At 48.5% G+C, this 22029-nt stretch overlaps 1 protein-coding gene across 8 annotated transcripts in view; it reads right to left on the reverse strand.

The window, feature by feature from the left end:
- LOC121459150 (teneurin-4) overlaps positions 1-22029 on the reverse strand; it is a 667715-nt gene that overhangs the window by 96542 nt on the left and 549144 nt on the right. For all 8 annotated transcript variants that reach the window (XM_041669301.1, XM_041669124.1, XM_041669214.1 and 5 more), the window contains 2 exons: positions 20852-21052; positions 6336-6521 (listed from right to left, as the gene is read on the reverse strand). In XM_041669301.1, the coding sequence (XP_041525235.1) occupies positions 6336-6521; positions 20852-21052 (387 nt within the window). The remainder of the gene's footprint in view (positions 1-6335; positions 6522-20851; positions 21053-22029) is intronic.

A 22029-nucleotide genomic window follows, 5' to 3' on the forward strand; every position in this document is an offset into this window, starting at 1 on the left:
GTTCGTCTGTTTCTTTAGTTGTCTAAAAGTTTATTCATCTCAGTTTGCAAGGCAGTCTAAGATCTTGTAGCCATCACCTTGTGTGGTGTCCCAGAGCTTCACCACCAGAGAGCAAGGGCACATGCATAGAAAGTCCCGGCCCTGGTGGATTTCTTCGCTTTCCGGCATGCAGAGCTCCTGTGGAGAACCCTGGTTCAACATTCTTCTAACTACTCTAGACTCAGTGACATAGGACGTGTGGCGTGAGCTGTGACTTCCCTCCCAAGGATTTGGGTAGATGGGTCCCCTCACTGGGATCCACATGATCGCCTCGCTGTGTACTCGTGCTTTGAGGGAGTTTTCTGAACAGAAAACCTTCCTGATTGTCTCCAGACACAAGGGTGGCTTCCGAAGGTGAGGTACACTCCACGGGATAATCTCCTGAAAGCCAGGGCTGACTTCAGAGGGCTCTCTCTTCAAATGCCATTTCATTTCCGAGGACTTTGCAGTACGATAGATCTCTATTCGGAACAAATACTTTAATCCCTTTTAAGAACACTTGCTAATGTCTCCAGACCACAGGTGGGAACAGAAGCCAGCAGAAGTAACTGGAGCAGCTCAGGCTGTTTTCAGGAGGAAGTGTGGGCCTTCAAAATTTCAAACCCTAAGTCTACAGAGGGGTTCCTCTGCTACAGTGACACCAGAGATCACACCGACTAAAAAGGCTGGGAACACCTTCATGGCCAAGTCCAAGAGTTCTCTGAAAAGGGAACAAAACTTCCTTATCTCAGGCTGTAGAAAAAGGAAGCGACATCTGGGGTTTTGAAGTCCCATGCTGTTTCCTTAAACAAAGGCAGAGGCCCACACTGTTACTGACTGGACATCTTGACAGGAATGTTCTCAAACGCCACCATCTTGAAATCCATGACTTTAAGGTATTTTGAGACGATGGTGACCAGCCCATAGTTTGTGGTTTGGAAGGTGGGTTCAGGAGTTCGTGAGATCTCTGCGTCCTTCAACTCAGGGCTCCAAGATGAAGGTGCTGTGGTAGTAGCATCTTCCCCCACAGGCTGCAGGTATTTCCTTTATTTCCTTGTCGCACAGGTGTTCTTGGGCTCTTCCTATCTCCTTGTCACTGAGAAGACGGAGAAACCGGCAGCACAGAGTCATTTCCAGTAGGTTCTGAGGTGGGGTGTTTTAGGTGTCTTTGGTATTCCTGGGACCACCGGTGTGAAGATGCAGATTTATTTTCGTTCACTTGCCTGGACCCACAGAGGTTTCTAAGGGTTTTCCATCATAGTAGCTCCCAGCAGCACTGGGGCCTCTATCAAGGCTTCAAACCTGGTGAGAGGCTTCCCCTTCTCGCTCCCCAAGAATCCGGGGTTGACAATTAACCCTTGCATCACTGGCTCACACTATGACAGATGAAGTAGAGATCATTACAGCAGGTGCTGGAGTGGGGGTTATCGCCATGCGAATGTCTTTCCGGAAGATACTAACTACCAATGTGATGTTCTTACTGAGACCCAACAGGTCCTTGTTCTTCTTCTTCTTGAATGCAGGACTGGTAGATGAGGGGTCAGTGGTTTCTACCCTGAAATGACCCCACAAATCTCCTTTCTTTTCTTCCAGTTTCCCACCCTTTTCATAGGTGCACATCTCCCGGAGACGCTGGCAGTCAGACTTGGACTCTGACAGCTCCAGGGGGATTGCTGTGTGCTCTTTCCCTCTCTCTCCCTTTCCCGTGGGCTCTCGGGCCCTGTTGTGAGAGAGAGCTTTTGGGAATGAACAGCATAGGGTCATCACCCGGGTGCTGACACCGCCTGAGCGGCTTCTGAGCTCTTGTGGAAGGACAAATCTGATTACAAGGTGAAACTGGAGAGCTACCATTTGAAAGTGGACAAGGTACTCTAGAAGATTCTGCGGCTTTCTTGAAAATTCCCCTTCATTATGAAGTCTGGTTTTGCTCCCTCAGGTGATTGCGTCACCAGAGTGTTATTTTGGTCTTTCCTCCCAGAAGAGGCTTTTGTTTAAGAATCGGGGTTTATGTGATTGGACGGCTCTCCCGAAGTTCAAGTAAATAATTCTGAATGTCTGGCATCTCCTGCCATCACAGCTTTGGGGTCAAGGTTGGATTTTATAAGTGAGATCAGAAGCTGGCATTTCCCACACGTGTTCTGAGGTTTTGTAGATGAGGGGGCGCTGAGGTGAATAAAATAATCACCGTAGAATTGATCCAAAATGTACGTGTTTTCAAAGACGGGGAAAAATTAAACACCTTAAATTTAACAATGATTTTCAACTTTTCTTAAGAAACTGGAGGTCAAGTCTTGGACTGGCGGGACCCATAACATTCCTGGAACAGACATCTGAAATCGCACTTCTGATGATTGTTGTATGAACCACACACTTGAGGAACAGAGCCAAGTCAATCCATCTTACCTTAGCTTCTAGACTGGGAACCGTAGCTCCATATACGCAAATGACTCCCACAGACGCAAATGAAAGCATTCGTATTGAGGGAGCAAAACAAAATTGTTTTCTTTGGTGGGGGACAGTTTCAGGTGAAATTCTTCTGGGGTGATGGGAGGTGGAGGAGAGGGCTGGAATTCCATCATCACCAGTGACATCATCCAGCTGCTCATTCTGTGAGCGTTGAGAGAGAAACTGTCCCGGACAATCATGTGATTTTCCTGTGGCAATTTCACCAGAGACATATCCACTAGGTGCCGAGAGAGGGTGATTCCTCACCTAAGGCATGGGCCGGGAAGGGCTCCATGGGGCATTCTCACGAGAGTGAAAACAATATTGCCATTAAAGAAGATGCCATTGACGTGTTTTCTCTTATTTGGAAAACCAATCTCTTTGGAGATAAAACAAGCAGCTTCCTTGAAAGATCCAGGGAGGGTGAGGGTGGGGGAACCAAATCTCTAAAGGAAGGTGTGTGATGTCTACTATAACAATCTGCAATGGGAAGTGTCCCTGAGGGACAACACTTCTTCTGCTGGGGACTTGGCTGAAAGAGCCCAGAGTTTCCTCGGTCTTTATGTACTACTTCCTTCCTGCTGTAAGGTAAACACATTATTCTTTCCTGTTTGCGGAGGGTAGCGATGTTTAGATAAACAGAACCTGAGTCTGATCCCTTCCACAGCACAGAGGTCTTTGAATCGGCATCAAGGGTACTAGCATCTGCTCTGGTTGGGAGAGAACTGGATTGCAGGGTAGGTTCTAGCTTCAGGACTGATGGTGGGAGAGAATTGAACGCTTGGCATGTCTCTCATGTCGGCACCCTCTTTCCTACAAGTGATGCTCACAGGGATACAAAAGGGGGGGATTTCTCCTTCCTACCACTTCAGCAAGGAGGGAGTACTCAACATTGTCTAAGCTGAACCCCTAACCCCTTCTATCCTGCACGGTTACTGAGGTGTTACTTCAGCATGAGGGTACTGGGTTTCTCACAGGGATGCAGCTGGCCACAGCAGAGACCCAAAAACAGAAGGGAGCCATGCAGGGAAATTACACAGGGACAAAGGAAACGCTCACCACACAATGAGAGAATAGAATCCCGAGCCCAAGTCCTTTCATCTGAGCCACTGTGACTTGCCCGTGACCTCCTCTGTGTCCTGTGGCATTTTTCTTATTTTTGATATTTATGACTGTCAACCTTCCTCTTCAGCTATGCATATTTACCTTGATGTATTTCTTATCTAAAAGGAAAAACCATCTGCAATCAAAGAAGAAGCTGTTCTTAAAGGGAAACAATGGGGCAAGCAGGGGAGGTAGAAAGGACAGTAGAGCTTCTTGGCACCAAAACAAATGAGATCTTCTGAAAGCTGGTCTGATGAATAGCTATGGCAGATGTGGTCCAGCCTGCCTACAAGCCTTGACACCAATCCTCTGCAGCGAGACCAAGGGAGAATTTCCCTCCTTGCTGTCATTTGGCATGGGCGGGAGGTCTTGTTTTATAAAGAGCAGTTACCTCTTGGAATTTGGGAAAGCAAACTCAGAACTTCATAAGCAAGAGATGGAAAATGTGTTTTCCTTGGGTTCTGATGGTTTGTTTTTTCTAAAATGTATGTGTGAGCAGAGTGTGGTGGTGCACTTTTAATCCCTGTACTCGGGAGGCAGAGGCAAGTGGATTGCTGGAATTTTGGGAGCCAGCCTGGTCCACATAGTGAGTTTCAGGACAGCCAAGGCTACAAAGTGAGACCCTATCTCAATAAAACAAAAGCAAAAGTGTGTGTGTGTGTGTACACATGTGTATCTATCTCAAAAAACCAAACAAATCAAAAACAAAAGCAAAAGTGTGTGTGTGTGTGTGTGTGTACACACGTGTATCTATCTCAAAAACCAAACAAATCAAAAAGAAAAGCAAAAGTGTGTGTGTATATGTGTGTGTCTATCTCAAAAAAAAAATCAAAAACAAAAGTGTGTGTGTGTGTGCGTGCTCACGCTCGTGCACAGCATGGAGGCCATAGAAGAATCTTAAGGAACACCACCCATCTTATTTGAGATTGGGTCTTTTGTTGGCCTAGGGCTCACCAGTTAGGCTACACCCATTAGCCACTGAGATCCTATTGCCGGCACCATTCTGGCGCTGGGATTACGAGCATCAGCCACCACACCTGGCTTCGACATGGATTCTGGGGTTTGAACTCAGGCCCTAACGCCGGCAAGGCAAGCAGCTTACCAGCTGAGCCATTCTCTAGAACCTGATTCTTTCTTGAAATGGGAATGAACTTCCAGGTTAAGAGACTGAAAGTTTAGGCTGTCCTCGGAGTAAAGGAGAGAGGAAAGCAGAGGCTCTGAGATGACCAGGCTCACTAAGAATTCCGAGACAGACCTGAGATGGGGTAACCTTACAGAAGTCGTCAAGCAGCTCGCAATGAGATGGGACGGCACGGTCTGCTGTGCGGAAGAGAAAGCCGCGTCACCAATACGAAGGGATCTATGAGGAGCATGGGGTGAGGCAAAGTCGGGGGGACTCCGAGCCTGACTGGACAAACAGGGCCCTGTTCTAGGCAGGGCCTGAGCTGGATGCCTGGTGGACACCTGGGAACCAGCTGCAAAGGACCGTAGGGCGAACAGCTGGGAAGGGAAAAAATCAAGCTTCTAATTCTTGTTTTCAAAGGTTATACGCCCTTTACTTCCAGGTCCCCGAGAAAGAGAAAATAATCCATAACTCTTTGCATTGTTAGAAGTGTAAAATAATGCAGTTAGAGCCTTAGGCACAGTGCTTGGCACATCATAAATACTCAAAAATTAGGAGCCATTATTGTTAATAGATAGAACATGTTCCATAGCTGTTTATTAACTTGGGGATGTTGCAGAGGACTGAGGATATGAAGTAATGGCAAAACAAAAAGACTGGATACAAGGTACACAATTTGCTTAAAATCCCTTTCTCTCTCAAAAGTTAGGGCTTTTCTTGCCATTTCTATGAGACCCAAAGGGTCACTTTCTGCACTGAGAGGCACCTGGAATCCTGCCTTATAAAAGCCATGTGCTTACCATCTGATCACAAACCCTTTCTTAAAAAAAAGAGAGAGAGAGGAAAGGGAAGAAGTTAAAACGCGTACACAAAGCAGTCGATCCAATAAAGAGCTTTTGGTGAGTGTTCATTCCAGGATAATAAACCAAGCGAAACGTCTGGCTGTGTTTAAAATCAACAAAGCCAGCAGGAAAGGCAGAGAGACGGGAAGAAGTGATCAGCTTGTTTTGAAAGCGGCTGACAGTGCTGCTTCAGCAGGGCCTGGTGCGGAGCAGCCCCCAGAGAGGAGAAAGGAGACAGATGCAGACAGAATGGAAGCCTGGGGCAGGGGAAAGAGAAATGCAGATGTGGCCTAGGGACCTGGAGAAGAGTTTTTGCCGGGATTAGAGGCCTCTTCGGGAGCCTTGGATACTACAAGGAGCTGTGCAGCCATATGATAAAACTGCTAACGACGGCCACATGTTTGGGGCACTCCACCGTGCGCCAGCCTGTGCCAAGCTCTTTGCTTGCCTTATTCTCCCCATCCTATAGGTGAGGAAATTGAGATTCAGCGGGGCAGTGGCCCTTGCCCATAGCCGCCACTTGACTCATCTCTGGGCAAAGAGCAATGTCACATTTAGCTCGGGAAGGGCTCAAGAGCAAGACCTGCTAACCAGCTAGATGCCACGTGGGGAATGCATCTGGGGGAGGACGTGTGTGGAAAATGACAGATGGTGTGCTTAAACCCAGCTGATGTCTAGGAGAAGCCAGTCATAATGCCGTCAGATGAAAGGACTTTGGGCCTCTATCCACATGCAGTGGAGGCCCAGGCTGGCCCCCAAGTGTCTTTCAGAGCAACCAGAATGCCCTGAGACCTTTGCCATACCGATGGTGCAGTGTTCGCCGTTCCAGCCGGGGCTGCATTCACACTTGCCATCCCTGCAGGTCCCATGTTCCGCACAGCGAGGGTGGCAGGCCCGTTGGTCGCATGCAGCCCCCATCCAGCCATCCTCACAGCGGCAGGTGCCTCCTACGCAGACGCCGTGGCCACCGCAGTCAGCAGCACAGATCTCTGTGGGCGAGAAAGAGGGGCAAAGGGGCAGGGGTGGGAGGAGAGAGAACAAAAGCTTATTGAGCCAGTTGTTGCTGGGAACAGGGGTCACCCTTGGCCACCTAGTTAGGCTCTGTCAGCGGTGGGGATTCCAGAGGCTCGGTAGAGTAATCTCCACGGGCCTTTGGCAGAGGCCCGCCAGCACTGGCTTCTTCACCAGAATAGGGGGATTGTGTAGCTCTGCTCTGTTTGCTTTTCCCTATCACCACTCTGCTTTTGTGCTGGCCACTTCCAAAGGGGACCGGCCTTCTGAACAGATGCGAGGAAAAGTCACATTTAATTAAAAATCAGCTATGGGTGAAGACAACGTGGGGATGCGTCCCTGTCACCAAATGAGGCGCTTGTGGGCCTGGCGAGGACCCCATGAAGATTGTCTTTACAGCCTCTGCTCCAGTGCAGACAGAGTGGGAGGAAGGGAGGGAGGGGGAGAGAGTAGGGGTAGGGGTGGCTGGTTCATGCTTCTGTTTTCAGGGTTGCCCCAGATCTAGGTTTGCCCTGCGAAACTGGGTTTATTTTCTGTCCTTGGGCTTGATGCTCCCCACAGCTTCAGGCACCACTGAAATGAGCTCTCTGGTCCAAAGTAAACAGCGGGGGAGGGGGACACTTCACGGCCAGAGAGGGGCTGCCTTGTCCTTCACAAAGGCTGCTCTGTGTGGGTGCAAAACACACAGGGCCCATTTCACAAGTCCCTGGGGCTCCAAGCCAGCAGCTGCCTCATGCTTACTGAAAATCTCAGACCAAAAGGTTTGCTTTTTAGGAAATTTGTGTAGCTCATGAACAGGCGCGCGCACACACACACACACACACACACACACACACACACACACACCAGGTGATCTTCTCCAGGGCTCTGATGGAGGACTAGACTTGATCAACTCGTGCCCCATGACCCAACAGTCTTCCCTGTGTGTGAAAAGCCCAACAATTTTAAATTTCTTTGCAACCAGGTTAAATGGCACCTGCGTCAAGCTGTCTCCACCCATTTCTCCCTTTCTAGAGGCACTGCAGTGCTAAGAAGCTGCTAATATTCTAGGTTCTTCGACAAAAGGAAGGACAAGGGCTGGGGGTGGCTCAGTGTTTGCTGCACCAGCATAGGTATAACATCAGTTTATAACCTCTGTACCCACAGAGAAGCTGGGCGTGGCTACAAGTCTGCAGCCCCGGGGTCTCCCAGCCAGTCAGCCTGGTCCAGCAGGTGAGCTTCAGGTCTAGGGAGAGATGCTCTCCTCAGAAGAATACATAGGGTAGAGGGTGACAGAGCATGGACTCCCATGTGCACACACATGTGTATACACACACATGTACACACACACACACACAAAGGAAAATAAAATTGGATTTCAGCGGTTCTGACATTTTTTTTTCCATCAACCTAGAATACAATAAACAAAGTGCTGGGAAATTTAAAAAGCACAATAAGAGCTGCTATTTATGTTGTGTTTCTACACAGCTATCTTGCCAAGCTGCCACTGCAGAACAGAGGTTGTGGTTAGATGCAGTACACATGGTATCTCTCTGCTGTCCAGGCCTGGGGAGCTGCTGAAGAGGGGCGGAAGCAGTTGTGACATGGAGCCAGGCACCAGGATCGTGCCAGGCCCAGGAGCTTCTGAGCTGTAGGATATGGAAGGAGGTCCCTTGGGTCCACCGAGCCACAGCTTTTGGTTTGGAAGGACTGTGCGGTGAAGCCTTGCTACAAAACAGCCCTCTGCTCTTCTCCAGACCCTCGTGAGTGCTCAGGGCAGAACAGAGGGTCGAGGAAATCAAGATGGAGGTCAGGGCAGCCCACTTCCCCTAGGCATTCTGAGAGGCTTGTGAGATCCTTGCCTGCTTAGTCACTGTCTCGGGACCTGGGTGTCACTTTGTCCCTGTCTCTTGGTGTCAGCTTCCTCATCTTCTTCTGGGGGAACCTGAAGATGTCTAAAGTCCCGCTGGGTTCCAAGACATAGTCTGTGCCACAGTATCCTCCATGTTACACAATACAACCACAGTAGAAGGCCTGGCCCAAGGTCCTGGCTTCTCTTCTCACCTGTAATTCATCTGTGGCTAGGCGTTTGCTTCTCCCCACCCCAGACTACACTTTGGGGTGCTTCTCCGTGTCACAGCCAGATCCGCAGCAGCCCAGGGCTTGGGCTCCACCCTCTGGTCACCTCTGTTCCTGAACTGATACTTGTTAAATAACAGACAGATGGAGATGCCCCACGTGACAGGTGCCTGAGGGTGGTGAGTTCCTGTGTGTACCACTCAGCCTGGCTCAATGTCCAGCAAGCCTGTCTGTCTGCGTCTCTGGGTCTGAAGATGGAACCGTGGCACTAGGTGTCCCACATCCAGCAGCTCTCCAGGGTGCACCCCCCTCAGACAACATCTTGGGCTTGCCCAAGGACAGAGAGCAACAAGTTTCAGGCCCCAGACCCCTGTGGGTCATGGGTTGGGTCACATCTCTGACACTTCCTTCTGTTTATACACACTTAAAGGGCGGTGACCTCCTGGTGGCTCTGGGGGCTGGTTGAGCACCCTGGGAGAGAAGAATAACCCGGCATTCATTTGGGTTTGCCCAGCACTTTTTTCCAAGTGGGAGTTGATGGTGTGAAAGCCAACAGCAAATAGCGCTTCTGTCCTCGGAGGTGTGAACCAGGAGACTGGCAGCCGAAGCTGTGGGGTTTGGGGCAGCAAGGCACAGGGAGGCAGAAGGGCCAAGGGCAGAGAGTGAGGCTTTGTCCTGCACTTGCATTTAATGGACATATAACCTCCTCCATACTTTAAATCATTGCTAGACTGAGTTGTCAGGGCCAAACAACTGTGTTTATAGTTGTTTGCTATACTCTTTAGGGAACAGATGCAAGAAAAAAAATCTATACTCAGTATAGACGAAGTTTTTGTTTCCAGTCTACAGTTGATCGAAACTCCAGAAGCAGAAGTTATGGACACAGGACATGGGCTTCACCTCAGACTTAGTAACCTGGCAGTGCTCACTGCCAGCCTGCTGAGCTGCTCAGCTGCTCTGAGTGTCCTTTCTTTCCTCTGTGTAAAGGGAATGCGGAGAGCCACACTGCAGAGGCGCCATAGTGCCTGATCTAGGTGTCAGGGAGTCCCTACTGATTTACATCTAGTGAGCCCTGAGCCCAAGCTGTGTCTAGTGCTAGAAACGCACAGGCCAGTAAGATCCAACCTCTGTCCCAGAAAAGCACAGTCCACATAAGACACAAACTGATTCTAAATAGTCAACATATGCATTCTAAATATATAAACATTCCAAATAGTAAATATATTTGCTTATAGCGTATGTACTAATACACAGCCATTATTAATACCTATACCTTTTTGTTTAGCTACCATGGGTTAAAGCCATGGCTCTAAGGAGGAGGCAGACCTGGGACTTGCCCATGGATTTGTCACTTATGGACTGCATAAAATGCACTGTATTACACAACCCATTAAGCCTCACTTTGCATCTCTGTAAAATAGGGGTGATAACTTTCACTTCACTACCCTCACGGGCCTGCTATTAGATCAAATGAGGTAATGCGGGGGGGGGGGGGGGGAGACGTTTCTGATTTAACACTTCTATCAGGTTTTACACCTCCCGAAGCACATTTCATATGCGGTTTCTCACTAATTCTTACAGCAACGTTGTGAGAACACCATGTTACTGTCCTTCTTAGAGATGTGGCTCCGGAGAGCTTGATAAGGTCCAGGCATCCTTGGAACCATGCAGTTCGGCAAAGCAGACAGTTCTTTAAATGGAGCCTCAGAATAAGCAAGACGGGTACCCAGGAGAGCTCTTCCTCGAAGGTCCAGCAGACCTCTCCTGCCCACTTCTGGCCCCATTGTTTTGTTTTTCTTTGTTCTGCCCGAGTTTAACCCTGGGTGTTCATGGAATCTTCCGGGCAGAGTTCCCGGGATGACCCTGCCTCTTGTTCTTTGCATGCAGAGTTTGGTCCCATCATCTAAACACGCCACTTTCTTGCTGGCCACATTTCCCTATTGTCTAGGGCTGCCTGGTGACTGGGCACCCCCGCCCCCACCGCAGGCCCTTTACAAGCTGGCTCGTGAGCTCTGGCACGTTTTAATGGGAGGGGCCCAGACCGGGTGACCTTGATGTTTACGGGGTGCTAACTGATGGTAACACAGAAAAGCCTGTTGGACCGAGTGGAAGGACCCTCAACGCCTGATGGGAGGAGAAACCCGAGACTTGACTTTACCTTTTGGCTTCGGACTGACTGCATTCCCTATTCCCCGCCCCCCAATACTCTGGTTTATTATTCTTGCCCTTGAAATAAAAGGAACTGTTTTATTTTTCCTTCTCAGATTCAGCCTTGACATTAAAGCAGATGAAACTTCACAGAACACTGGGTGAGAACCAAGCAGGACAGTGCTCTAGAATGTGCTTTGGCGGCTCATCTGCCATTTACATAACAGAAGCATCCTCCGGGGAAGTGGGTCACAGCTCCTCTCTAAATCTCAGGTTTCCTTCTTTCTAAGTGGGGGTGGTGGTGGCATCAGCCACTTTAAAGAGTGTGGCAGGGCTGGTTCTCGCATGGGTATCTTCCTAAGTGCTAAAGTGACAGCGGGCTTGAGACTCAAAACCCGACAAAGCCTGCTTTCCTGTCTCCTGGAGTTGTATTCCAGCACAGCAGAAGCATTTAACCTACTCTATCGGGTCAAATGAACTGACGTGCCCAAAGGTAAAGACCGTGGCATAGAATCTATGCTTGGCACAGTCAGAACACAACCAATTTCATATGTACTTTTAATGTACTTATTTTAATAAAAAGGAAACAAGACGTGGCAAGTGTAGCAAAGTCAAGAGATCAGTGTGAGTGCTGATGCCCGCTCCACACCTAGTGTAAGAGAACTTTTGGCAAAGGCTGCTTAACTCTCATGTGATCAGAACCAGAGGTTTCTGCCTGAGTATGGGAGGCCCCAGGGCCTGGGAGAAATCTTTTTTTTATACAGGAGCTATAGGATAGACTTGTTTTCAGATGTGAGTACCAAATTTCCCAGGGCCCCTTGGGAAAAGTCCTTTACCCTTTCTCAACCACAGTTCCTCACTTGATTGGTTGAACCAACAGAGAGACATAAAAAAAAAAAATGCTGGAGGAGTCTGTTCCATGTCTGTGAGCTTAACCCCATCTCGGGGTCATGCTATACAAAAATTTCCATCAAACACATCCAAACAGAGGTTCACTATTCTCAGGGGACAAGTGCTTTAGACACCCATGTCCAATCTGCGTGAACTCTGTAACCATTAAATGTCTCGGTACATACACCTGCAGACCCATCTTCCTTCACGCTACCCCATGAGCTGTACCTGTCGTCTGCCTGTGACACGGATGGGAATGGACATGTGAGGAACAGGTGAAAAGGGCAGGAAAAGATGCAGGAGTTGGTTATTGGTAATTATTTCCCAAAGTGCAAACATGTGTTTGGGGGAGAAGTTGCCCCAGGCTTCTCTCATTAAACACAAGTCTCCATCCATACAAGCCAAGATGAAGCCCAGGACTATCACAGTTACGTTTTGGTTTGTTGGGACTTACTTGACATCCCAGTCATTAAAAATCTGGTAGGTGAGGCTGTATCTTTGCCCTGATGGGAAAGATTCATGCACGCTTTCCTCATAAAGCACCATCTACTCGGAAAGACGGACAAACTGGGAAGAGAGAAGGTACCCCACCCAAATGCATGAACACTCCCATGCATCAAGGAAAGGGAGGCGAAGATGGTTTTGAAATTACCTGGGTGTGGAGACAGGGTCTGCCCTGTGTGACCTCTGGGACGTCTTCCTAAGTCTGTACTGTGCACTGAGAGGGGTAATAAGGAAGATGCTCCATGGTGTTTAGGACCTGAGATTTGGAGACTGACCTTAGAAACTCGGATAGAGGACTTAACAGTTTCTAATGCTTCCTGGTGGCATTCTCTGTATGATTCTTTGTCTTTGAAAATCTTGGCAGATGTTAAGTCCAAGTCACACCAGCCAGCATGTGAGTCAAAACAAGGGGGGAGCCAAGCGTCCACATGTTCCAGTGTTATAGGTGGTGCTCATACGTACCCCCCCCATCAACACCTATGACCGACTCATGTATCCCAACTGAGCCAACAGCGTGGGCAGATGAGGTGATCTGCTCAGTGGCATTTTGGCTAAAATGGAAGATCTATCTGTCTATCCTCGCTTCCTTTGTCTGTCAATTGTGCGATCAATTGAGGTCAGGCCTCTGATACAATCTGACGGTGTTGTCTTAGTATAAATTGTTTAGTAGATTATGGGCTGAGTTAAACAACGTGACTGCTGACATTGGAGGTGTCAATACCAAGATCTTGGGACCAGTTATATGAAGTCCAAGGAAAGCGCTTTATATTCTTCCCGCTTCCCATGAGTAAACAGTTATTAAACGTCATATTTGTGTAGCAGAAATAGCCGGGGGAAGGGAGATTAGAAGACAGGAGGGGGACAAGGAGATGGCACTCCACTGAGGTGCCTCTGAACAGTTGGTGAGCACTGAATCCAAAGTGTAATTGGAGGGACGGGCTTTGTGGGCAGCTCCTCAGCTGGGCATAGAGTACAGGCAGAGAGATGGATGGGGCCCGGGGTGTGTGAAGGACCATCCAGAACAATGGGCGTGGACTTAAGCGATGGTGTCAATCCTCAGGAAGGAGACAAGAATATCGGCTGCATGGAGAGCTGGTGAACAGATGTGGAGACTGAGATAGCCCTTCTGTGGACTGAGCATTGCAGCTCTGTGTGTGTAAAGACCTGAAGCTGGTGAATAGATGTGGAGACTGAGATAGCCCCTCTGTGGACCGAGCATTGCAGCTCTGTGTGTGAAGACCTGCAGTTGGAGGGCACGGGAGGGGCTGCATTGCGCTCAGGGTGTGATCTGGCTGCAGGAAGGCAGATCCTTCCACAGCTGCAGCTGCGTGTCCAGAGACAGCGAGTGGATGAGTGAGCTTGGGGATGGCAAGGCGGGTGTGAGAGAGAGGTACGGGAACAAGAGAAGAAAGTAGTGAATAAAGGCAGCTTGAGACCTAGGATGCTGGGATGGGGTAGAAACTGAAAAGGGAGGAAGAGCAAGAAGAAAGCAGAAGGAGGCTTGTACGTGGAAGACTGTCACCATGAGATCCCCTTAAAGTGGATGTCCAGTTAAGGGAGAAGGAGCTGGGGACTCAAAGGAGCAACAGGAAGCAACACTAAGACACACGGTCCCTGGCAGTGGCGTGACGTGAGTTGATGGACACAATCCTGATGCCTTGCCTAGCCAGCGTAGCACAAACCTTGGTAGCTGCACACGAACCCTGACCCGAGAAGCTCCTGGTTTTCAATCTTCGTTTTCACAAAGTATTTTTGGGTTAGTCACCCAAGTTCCTTGAACCCTGGTTTCCTGGGAACCACTCCATCTGCCATGTCAGAGGCTTCTGTAGTCGTTGTTTGAATAAACCATGAAGCCCATATGGGAAGGGGCTCAGTAAAATGTAACATTTCCATTCAAAGAGCAGGGTTTTTTTCTTCTTCTTTTAAATCACAAGCTATCGTCCCAGCAGTTTGATTCAGGATGATGACTGGAGATTTGCTACAAAGTGTCAGCCTGAGCATCCAAACAGAAGCCCGAGTTTGAGGTCCAATGGCAGGAGGGCTTCTATTTGCATACTGAAAGGCTCCAGTTCTGATAGGAAATGTTCCAGGGCTGTCGAGGGAAATCCTGCTAAATTACAAAGCTGCCAGCTTTTGCTTTATCAACCTTTAACTCTGGCAGTATTTAGCAGTGTGCCTGTCTGGGCTCAATTTTCCAGTCTTTGATTAACTGACCATCTCGCTGCTCTGCCTAAACCCAGTTCCTTCCCAGCCAACGGGTGGGCTCTTCCCCGCCTCCCCCACCTCACTCCCCTCCTCTGCACTGGTATTAATCTCTTAGATATTTATTATTCTGAACTTTGATACTTAGGCTGTCACTGGCTTTGGGAGGGGGTATGGGAAATGTCAGGTCTCAATGGATATTATTCCTCTGGTGAAATTCTAACCTTGAGTTTCCCGTCTTGTAACATACCTATACAGAAATAGCCTGGCCCGATCATTTCCTTTTGATGTTTAATTGGCTGTCGGCACTGTGCTTTCTGGGCTGAGAAGGTAATGTTTCTCAGAGAGAGAACAATTCTGGCTACACAAATGAGACCTTGTAACAGGGGAGAATGCTCAACGCCCAATCTAATTTTCTCTCCCATCCATGAACATCAGACAATTTTTTCTGGCATTAAAGCATCTCGCTCCGTCTTTCTGTCATTAATAAGAATTAAATTCTCTTCCCTCAAATTTAAATGTAATTATATTTTGCCTCGTAAATAAAATTGAATTACCATTTTCAAAATTTAGCGCTAATGCAGTGGCTATGTTCAGAGCTTTAATTTTTCTTAATACTGATGCTACTTTCAGCTTATTTTTTTAAAAAGCATTTAGTTCATTGTGTTGTCAATTGTGACTTAATTCAATACAGAGCTTTTCAGCTTCTTATCCATCTAACCCATCCAATTATTTTTGCTCTTTTATATGCTTTGTGATTTTCTTTTTCTTTTCTTTCTTTTATAAGGAAGAAGAGAGATAGAGAACGGAAGCCCAGAGAACCTAAATCTGAATCTGGAAGGTTTCCATCCAGATTTAGGAAGAATCTGGACCAGGTAGATCTGAGAACAAAGGGAGAAGTGGAGTCTAAAAGGGAAATAGTCCAGGCTCATTGAAAGAAATCCCCACCCCACCCCAAGACAGCCCTGATTGTCCTGGACTCTCTTTGCAGACCAGGTTGGCTTTGAACTCTCAGAGATCTGATCGCCCCTGCCTCTCCGTTGCTAAGCTGAAGTGTGCAGGCTGCCGGACTCACCCTTTTGTGTCCTGGTGACTTAACGCAACTGAGTCTTCACGCTTAAGTGCAAGTACCTTCCTGACTGCCCTGTTTCCCTGGCCTCTAATCAAAAATGGTGGTGAGGTATTTATTTGATGAGCTCCTAGAGTTGCACCTACCCGGGTCCTAGCTTCGCTGCCTACCCTCTCCTCCCAGGGGTTCCCCGCTAGTGAGTCCGAGGAACAAATTTACTGGACTCTCAGACAGCTCTCTGCTGGAGCACATGTGGTTACTCTCTGGGGTACCCGGAAGCCTCCTTTCCATTCCCTTCCTCCTAATGGTTCTCACGACTCCTCAGCGAGGACCTTCCTGGGTCATCTCCTAGCCAAGTTCATCACTTTCTAACCTCCATGCTCCCGAACCTATGGTGCGCACGCCACCTAGAGCTCTTAGCGGTTGTCATGCTTGGGTGGATTGCAGGGCTTCCGACACACGAGAGACGTGGGAAAGGGGGACAGGAATGCGTGTAGCTGTGGACTGAGTACAGGCCTGGAGCTGTTCTCGGATGCTGTCTGTGGAGATTGAGCTACCTGGTGGAGAGGAGGCTGATGCTAATGTGGGGACCATATAAACTCCCCTCCAACCCTGAATTTGTTTGAGGTTAAGAACTGCTGGGCTGATTTAGACCTAATCATGCATAATAAAAAATGTATTCATGCTTCCTTTATTAAGCGCTTACTGAATGCCAGGCACCATAGTAGATAGCTTATGCACATTTACTAAAGCTAATTTGGAAAACAGTCCTGCAAGGAGAAGAAGTATTAGTATTACTATTAGTGGGTAAGTTGAGGCTTGACCATATAGCCTGGTCCTCTCCAAATCCCACACGATTTTATGGATGGCACATGCTGCCTTCAGACCTACACCACTTGATCTCCAATGCATCTCCACTTTTTATTCCATGAAACTCAAGTGCAATGAAATTACAAGAATCATAAAGTACCAGTGTGAGCATTTTCCAGGCGAGAGTCTGCCATGTACTGCTTCTGTGAGCCAGCAACCCAGAGGAATAAAAGGCAGTGGCAGGCTCCACTCAAATAAAAGTCATTTCTAGAAGATAAGATGGGAGAGCACTTGCTGAGCAGCGGGAATGAAGACCCAATTCATGAGGCAGAGAAGAGAGGCTCTGGGGAGAGAGTGAGAAAGAAGACCCAAAAAGAACCGGGCCCTGGGGCAGTCGGTGCCTAGAAAGGGTCCGAGTGCCTGAACTGATTTAGAAGCCAGTAGACTCTGGAAGAAAAGCAGGCTTTGCTGAATTTAAGGATCATGTCAAAGAGGTAAAATTCCCCCTGCCCATCTCGAGCAAAAGAAAAACCAGCTAAAGCACTTGGGTGGAGGCTGGGCGCAGAAAAGGAGCGTACCCGCTTGATGGGAAAGCTGCTCTCTGGGGAGATGCTCTGGAAGAGGCCAGCCAGTGCTGGACCTTGTCCTTGTGCGGGAAGGCACCGAATCAAGAGGAATGAGGTCTGGACTGTGACAGAAATGGATTCTAGGGCTTGGCTTTAGCTCTGTGGAGTGAGTGGAGGTGGAGGGGAAGGGAGAGGTGACTAGGAGGGCAAGGGAGTCACGAGACAGTGAAAATGTCCATCTTGTGATGCTGAGATTTTCCCGGGGAGCTTCAGCTATAGCCCTCCCCCTGCCTCCCCCCTCCCCGTGCGTGCGTGCGTCCGTGCGTGAGTGTGTTCCTCGGGGCTCTGCCATCCTCACTTTGACCATTCCCTGGTCAGTCATTCAATGCAATCATCACGAGAACCTAACCAATGTTCAGCCCTGAGCTGGGACTACTAACACATAGACCCTGACACCATGTTGGTTTGTCTTCAGAGACGTGGCTGCAAAACAGCGCTCAAATCACCACCATGCTTTGGATCCTGAATGTCCCCAGTGGCCGTACATTTAAGGATTAGTCCCCATTCTGTGGCACTATCAGTAAGTGGTTGACTTTTTACTAGATGAGACCAAGTACAGATAAGTTACTTTTACTCAGGGCATTTCTTAGACGGGAATAATGGGATACTGCCTCTTTTTGTCTCTCTCTTTCACTTCCTGGCAGCCACGGCATAGCCGATCCTGCTCCAACCACAGTGTGCTGCCTTGGCACAGATCCAAACGCAGTGAGGCCAAATGGCCATGGACTGAGCTTCCTAAACTGTGAGCCAAACTTAAGCTCCACTCTTTCTTGATTACCTCCCAGGTATTTTATCACAGGCACAAACATCTGCCTTTACAGGGCTCTCATGTCTTTCTGAATATTTGTTACTTTCTCCAATTGGCATTTTAACCAAATCATAATTAGCAATAACATGAACCAAGCACATATCATTGGCCAAGTTACATGCTAAGCTCCTTTTAACATTATCTTAAACAATCCCCACAAAGAAGTAGGTAGGTTCTACCATGATCTCCATTTATTTTGGCTTAAAGGGTGATGGAACTTCTCTAGAGTTATATTTAGTAAGTAGCCAGGGTTCGAATCCGGGTCTGTCTGTGTCAGGGACTCCTCCCAGCATGGGACTCTCCTCTGTCTTTCTACATGAGTCCACATACATGCCTGGTATCAGCTATGACCATTAGGCCTATGACTAAGGAGGATGAGATCAATGAATCTATTCAAAGTCCTTTTCAATGGTGTATGTATGTGTGTGCAGGTGATCACATGTGTGTGCTAGCCACACACGTGTGTGAGTGCATGTAGAAGTCAGAGATCAATGTTGGCTTTATCCCTTGATCACTTTTAAACTGTATTTTTTGAGACAAGATTTCTCACTGAACCTGGAGCTGTACTGGCTGTCTAGAGAGCCCCTGGGGTCCACCTGTCTTCACGCCTCTCTCTACCCATTGCTGGGCTTTAGATACACAATGCAGCACCCGGCCTTTACAGAGGTGCTGGGGATTGGCTTTCATGCTTGCACAGCATTTGCCCACTGAGCCATCGCTCTAAACCCCTTCCTAGTGGTTTTGTCTTCGTTGTTTTCAGACCCGACTGAAGTGTACTCAGAAAGCTCAGCCAAAGCCATCCCTGCCTCCTCCCAGGCTGTGGAAGTTCATTGGGGATTAACAGTGCAAGGCACGGGTTATAGACCCATCGTAAATTAGCTTTTCGGCCACATAATGAACAGTACGAGGAGGCGTGGCCTTAAAAGGACCATTTATTATATTGCAATAAACAGAGCTATATAAAGAGAGTTATTCCTGAGACGGCACATCTGTGCTCACAATCATGTCTTTACGTGAGCTTTGTAAACAGGGATGAAAGTCCAATTTAGACTGTGCATTGAACAGCAGTTCTCCATTCAGCAGGAAAGGTAATTCTAGCTATTCTAGAGGTGTAGATGCTGCGTGGGTCTTGTTTTTGCCAAAGATCATAGCCATCTCTCTTGGTCACGATCGGAGTTGTTAATCCAAACCATAATGAGCTGACTGGAGTTTCACTTTAACAGTGTGGAATGCTGGGGCAGTGATTGGAGGTGTGTGTGTGAGTATGTGTGCACGTGTGTGTGTGTGAGTAGATGTGTGCACGTGTGTGTGTGTGTGAGTATGTGTGCACGTGTGTGTGTGAGTAGATGTGTGCACGTGTGTGTGCTCCCTTCCCTGCTCCCCAGAATGCACACACTTATCTTTCCTATCTCTCATCCTGTCTGATTAAAAAAAGGACCTATCATACAGTAGGTGTGTTAAAATGTGGCATAGATTGGAAAGCGGAGGCTTGGTATGGATGGAATGAGCTGTAAGATGTAGAAACAACCGACTGATGTCAGTGCTGTGTGAGGCTGTTCACCCGTGTTCTCATTTGGTCCTCATACTGGGAGGGTCTAATAAAAGAGTGTTTACAAAGAGCTTGCCAACAGAATTACCCTTTGTATGACCAGATGCCCCAGCCATGTGCTTGTCAACCCACTCGTGCATCCATCCGCGCATCCATCCACCCATGCATCCATCCACGGATCCATCCATCCACTCATGCATCCATCCACACATCCATCCACCCATGCATCCATCCACACATCCATCCACCCATGCATCCATCCATTCATGCATCCATCCACCCATGTATCCATCCATGGATCCATCCATTCATGCATCCATCCACACATCCATCCACCCATGCATCCATCCACACATCCATCCACCCACGCATCCATCCACCCATGCATCTTTACTGAGCAGGTGTAGCAAGTAGGTCAGACCTTCGTTGAGTCCTGGGGCTATAGCCACTAATGGACACATTTGGCTACCGTTCATCCATGGTGATTACTATCCAGTGTCGCTCTAAGCCAGAAAGGAATTGCAGGCGTATTTCAGAGGACCCTAAAACCCACACCGAGTTAATCTTTCATTTGAAGGAAAGGATGAAACAAAAAGGACAGTATGGTGGAGCAGGTGCTCCCCCCAAGCCCTATTTCCTGAGCTCTCTTAGGATCCCTTGTGGCCTTGGCCCCAGACAAGTCTCAGTAAAAGGCATCTCGAATCACAGGAGCCACTGTCGGCACTGGCAAATGGCACTTGCTGTGCTTTGAGATGGAAACGTTTCTCACGGGCTCGTCTGCTGAACACTTTGTCCTCAGCTGATGGTGCTACTTGGGGAAGCTCTAGAAACTTGGTGAGGCGGAATGCGGCTGGAGGTGGCAGGTCACTACCACGGTGCTGACGGGAGGCATCTGCATTCTAGGTCCCTAGCTGGTGGTGCTGCTTGGGATACTTGGGCACCTCTAAGAGTTAGAGCCTCTGGTGGAAGAAATGTAGCCCACCCCCACTTCCTGCTCAGGCTTCCTGACCGTGGTAAGACTGTGACCCTCCAGCCGAGCGCCTGTTGCCACGTCTGTCTTCCACACCAGAATCGAACGGCTTCTCTGGGATTATCGTCCAGAATAAACCCTTCCTCCATTAAATACCTTGCCAGGTATTTTAGCACAGCAGCTAGACAAGCAACCAATGCTGTTGCTGTGGGCGTGCCCTGTGGGTCTCATGTCCCGTCTCCCTCCTGTCTCTTGTTCTGTTTCCCAGCCATCATGTGGTGAAGAACCTCTTCCATTACATACTCCTACCGTAATGATGGCGTGCCCCCAGCAACCCTGGACCTAACCTTCTGAAACTGTGATGTGAGACAGCTCTCCCCTCCTCTAAGTAAGTCATCCTCTCGTGATTCTGTTCCGAGCTAAACAAAAGCACACAGCACAGCACCGTTCAGCATCCCAGGGCCGAACAAAATGAGCATGTGTTCTTTGAATTCTTTGATCATTGAAAGGAGAGGTTTCAGACTAGAGGGCAGGGAAGAAGAAAAAAGCTCCACAACCCGGGGAGTTCAGATTTAGGTGCCTGAGAACAGGGCCACACCACGGACTGGGGCTGAGTGGTCCCATGTAACAGCTGAACCCCCACACCATGCCAATCCCTTTCCCCAATATTCACCAATGGAGCAGTCGTGTCCAGTCCAGCTTGGGTCGCAGTTGCAAAGCCCGGTGTCTGAGAGGAAGGTTCCGTGGCCTGAGCACTGGTCCAAGCATGTGGCCCTGGGTGTCTCGCAGTTGGTGCCTCCCCATCCCACAGAGCAGTGGCATTCGCCTCTCACGCAGACACCCCGGCTGGAACATGTGGGGTCCATGCAGTCCACTGTGACATGGAAGGAAGATGGTACAGTAAACACAGACACCGCAGGGTGATCCTGGGAAGGGGCATGCTGCTAAAGGCATCTGTCCACTGGGGGAGATTACAGGTATAGTAAGGAGCAGGCCTCCCGTGAATGGCGGACCTCACCTGTAACATGTGGCTATAAGTCTCTGTTTTCTGGCTTGTGAGGTGAGCCAAGTATAGACATCAGCATGGCATCCAGAGCCCACCATGCTTGCCGTAAGACAAGGAGGCCCCAATGGGGAAATTGAGGCTCAGAGGGATAAATAATTTATGCCAGGTAACACACATAAATTCTACCAGAAAGGATTTTCCTTGTGTATGTGTGTGTGTGTTTGTACATGTATATGGTACATGCACACGAGTGTGTGGGTGTGTGTGTCCATGACTGTGCATGTGGGAAGATGCTGGGTGTCTTCATATACTGCTTTCTGTCTTATTTAACTAAGATAAGATCCCTCATTGAGCAGAAGCTCTGAGCCTTCTAACTATAAAACAGACAGGGCCAACATTCGGATCTATCAGGTTGCTCTAAGGAACAAGTTATGAGGAGGATCTGAAGACTAGATGAACTGTGACGTCACGGAGGTTATTTTTCCATCCCCTCAGGAGTTTGAGTAGTGAGGCTTGAGCAAACTCTTGGCTCATCTATAATCCAGACATTTAAACACACTAATTTCATTTATAATCCAGAGTGTTCGGCTTTCATGCCAATGCCTGGGCAACATGGTCTGGGTATAAAAGAGCCGCAGGCGCAAAGAGGCCGAGACTTTATGACAGAGGGCATGCTGGGGCATCTGTTTTGAGGACCTAGTCTTCTGGAGGAGGCTCTTTGGCCATCTCAGATTTAGAAGGAGTTTTATTGGGCAATCTCAATGGTAGGCAAATGAGAAGGCCAGGGGCTGTTCAAAGCAGTGTAGTGACCGTGGCCAAAACTGTCATTCGTTTAGATGCTCGTC

The sequence above is a fragment of the Microtus oregoni genome, unplaced genomic scaffold (genome assembly GCF_018167655.1).
Source record: "Microtus oregoni isolate MIOR12 unplaced genomic scaffold, Mior012 000000F_ref0000247, whole genome shotgun sequence".
In the NCBI taxonomy this organism is placed as follows: Eukaryota; Metazoa; Chordata; class Mammalia; order Rodentia; family Cricetidae; genus Microtus; species Microtus oregoni.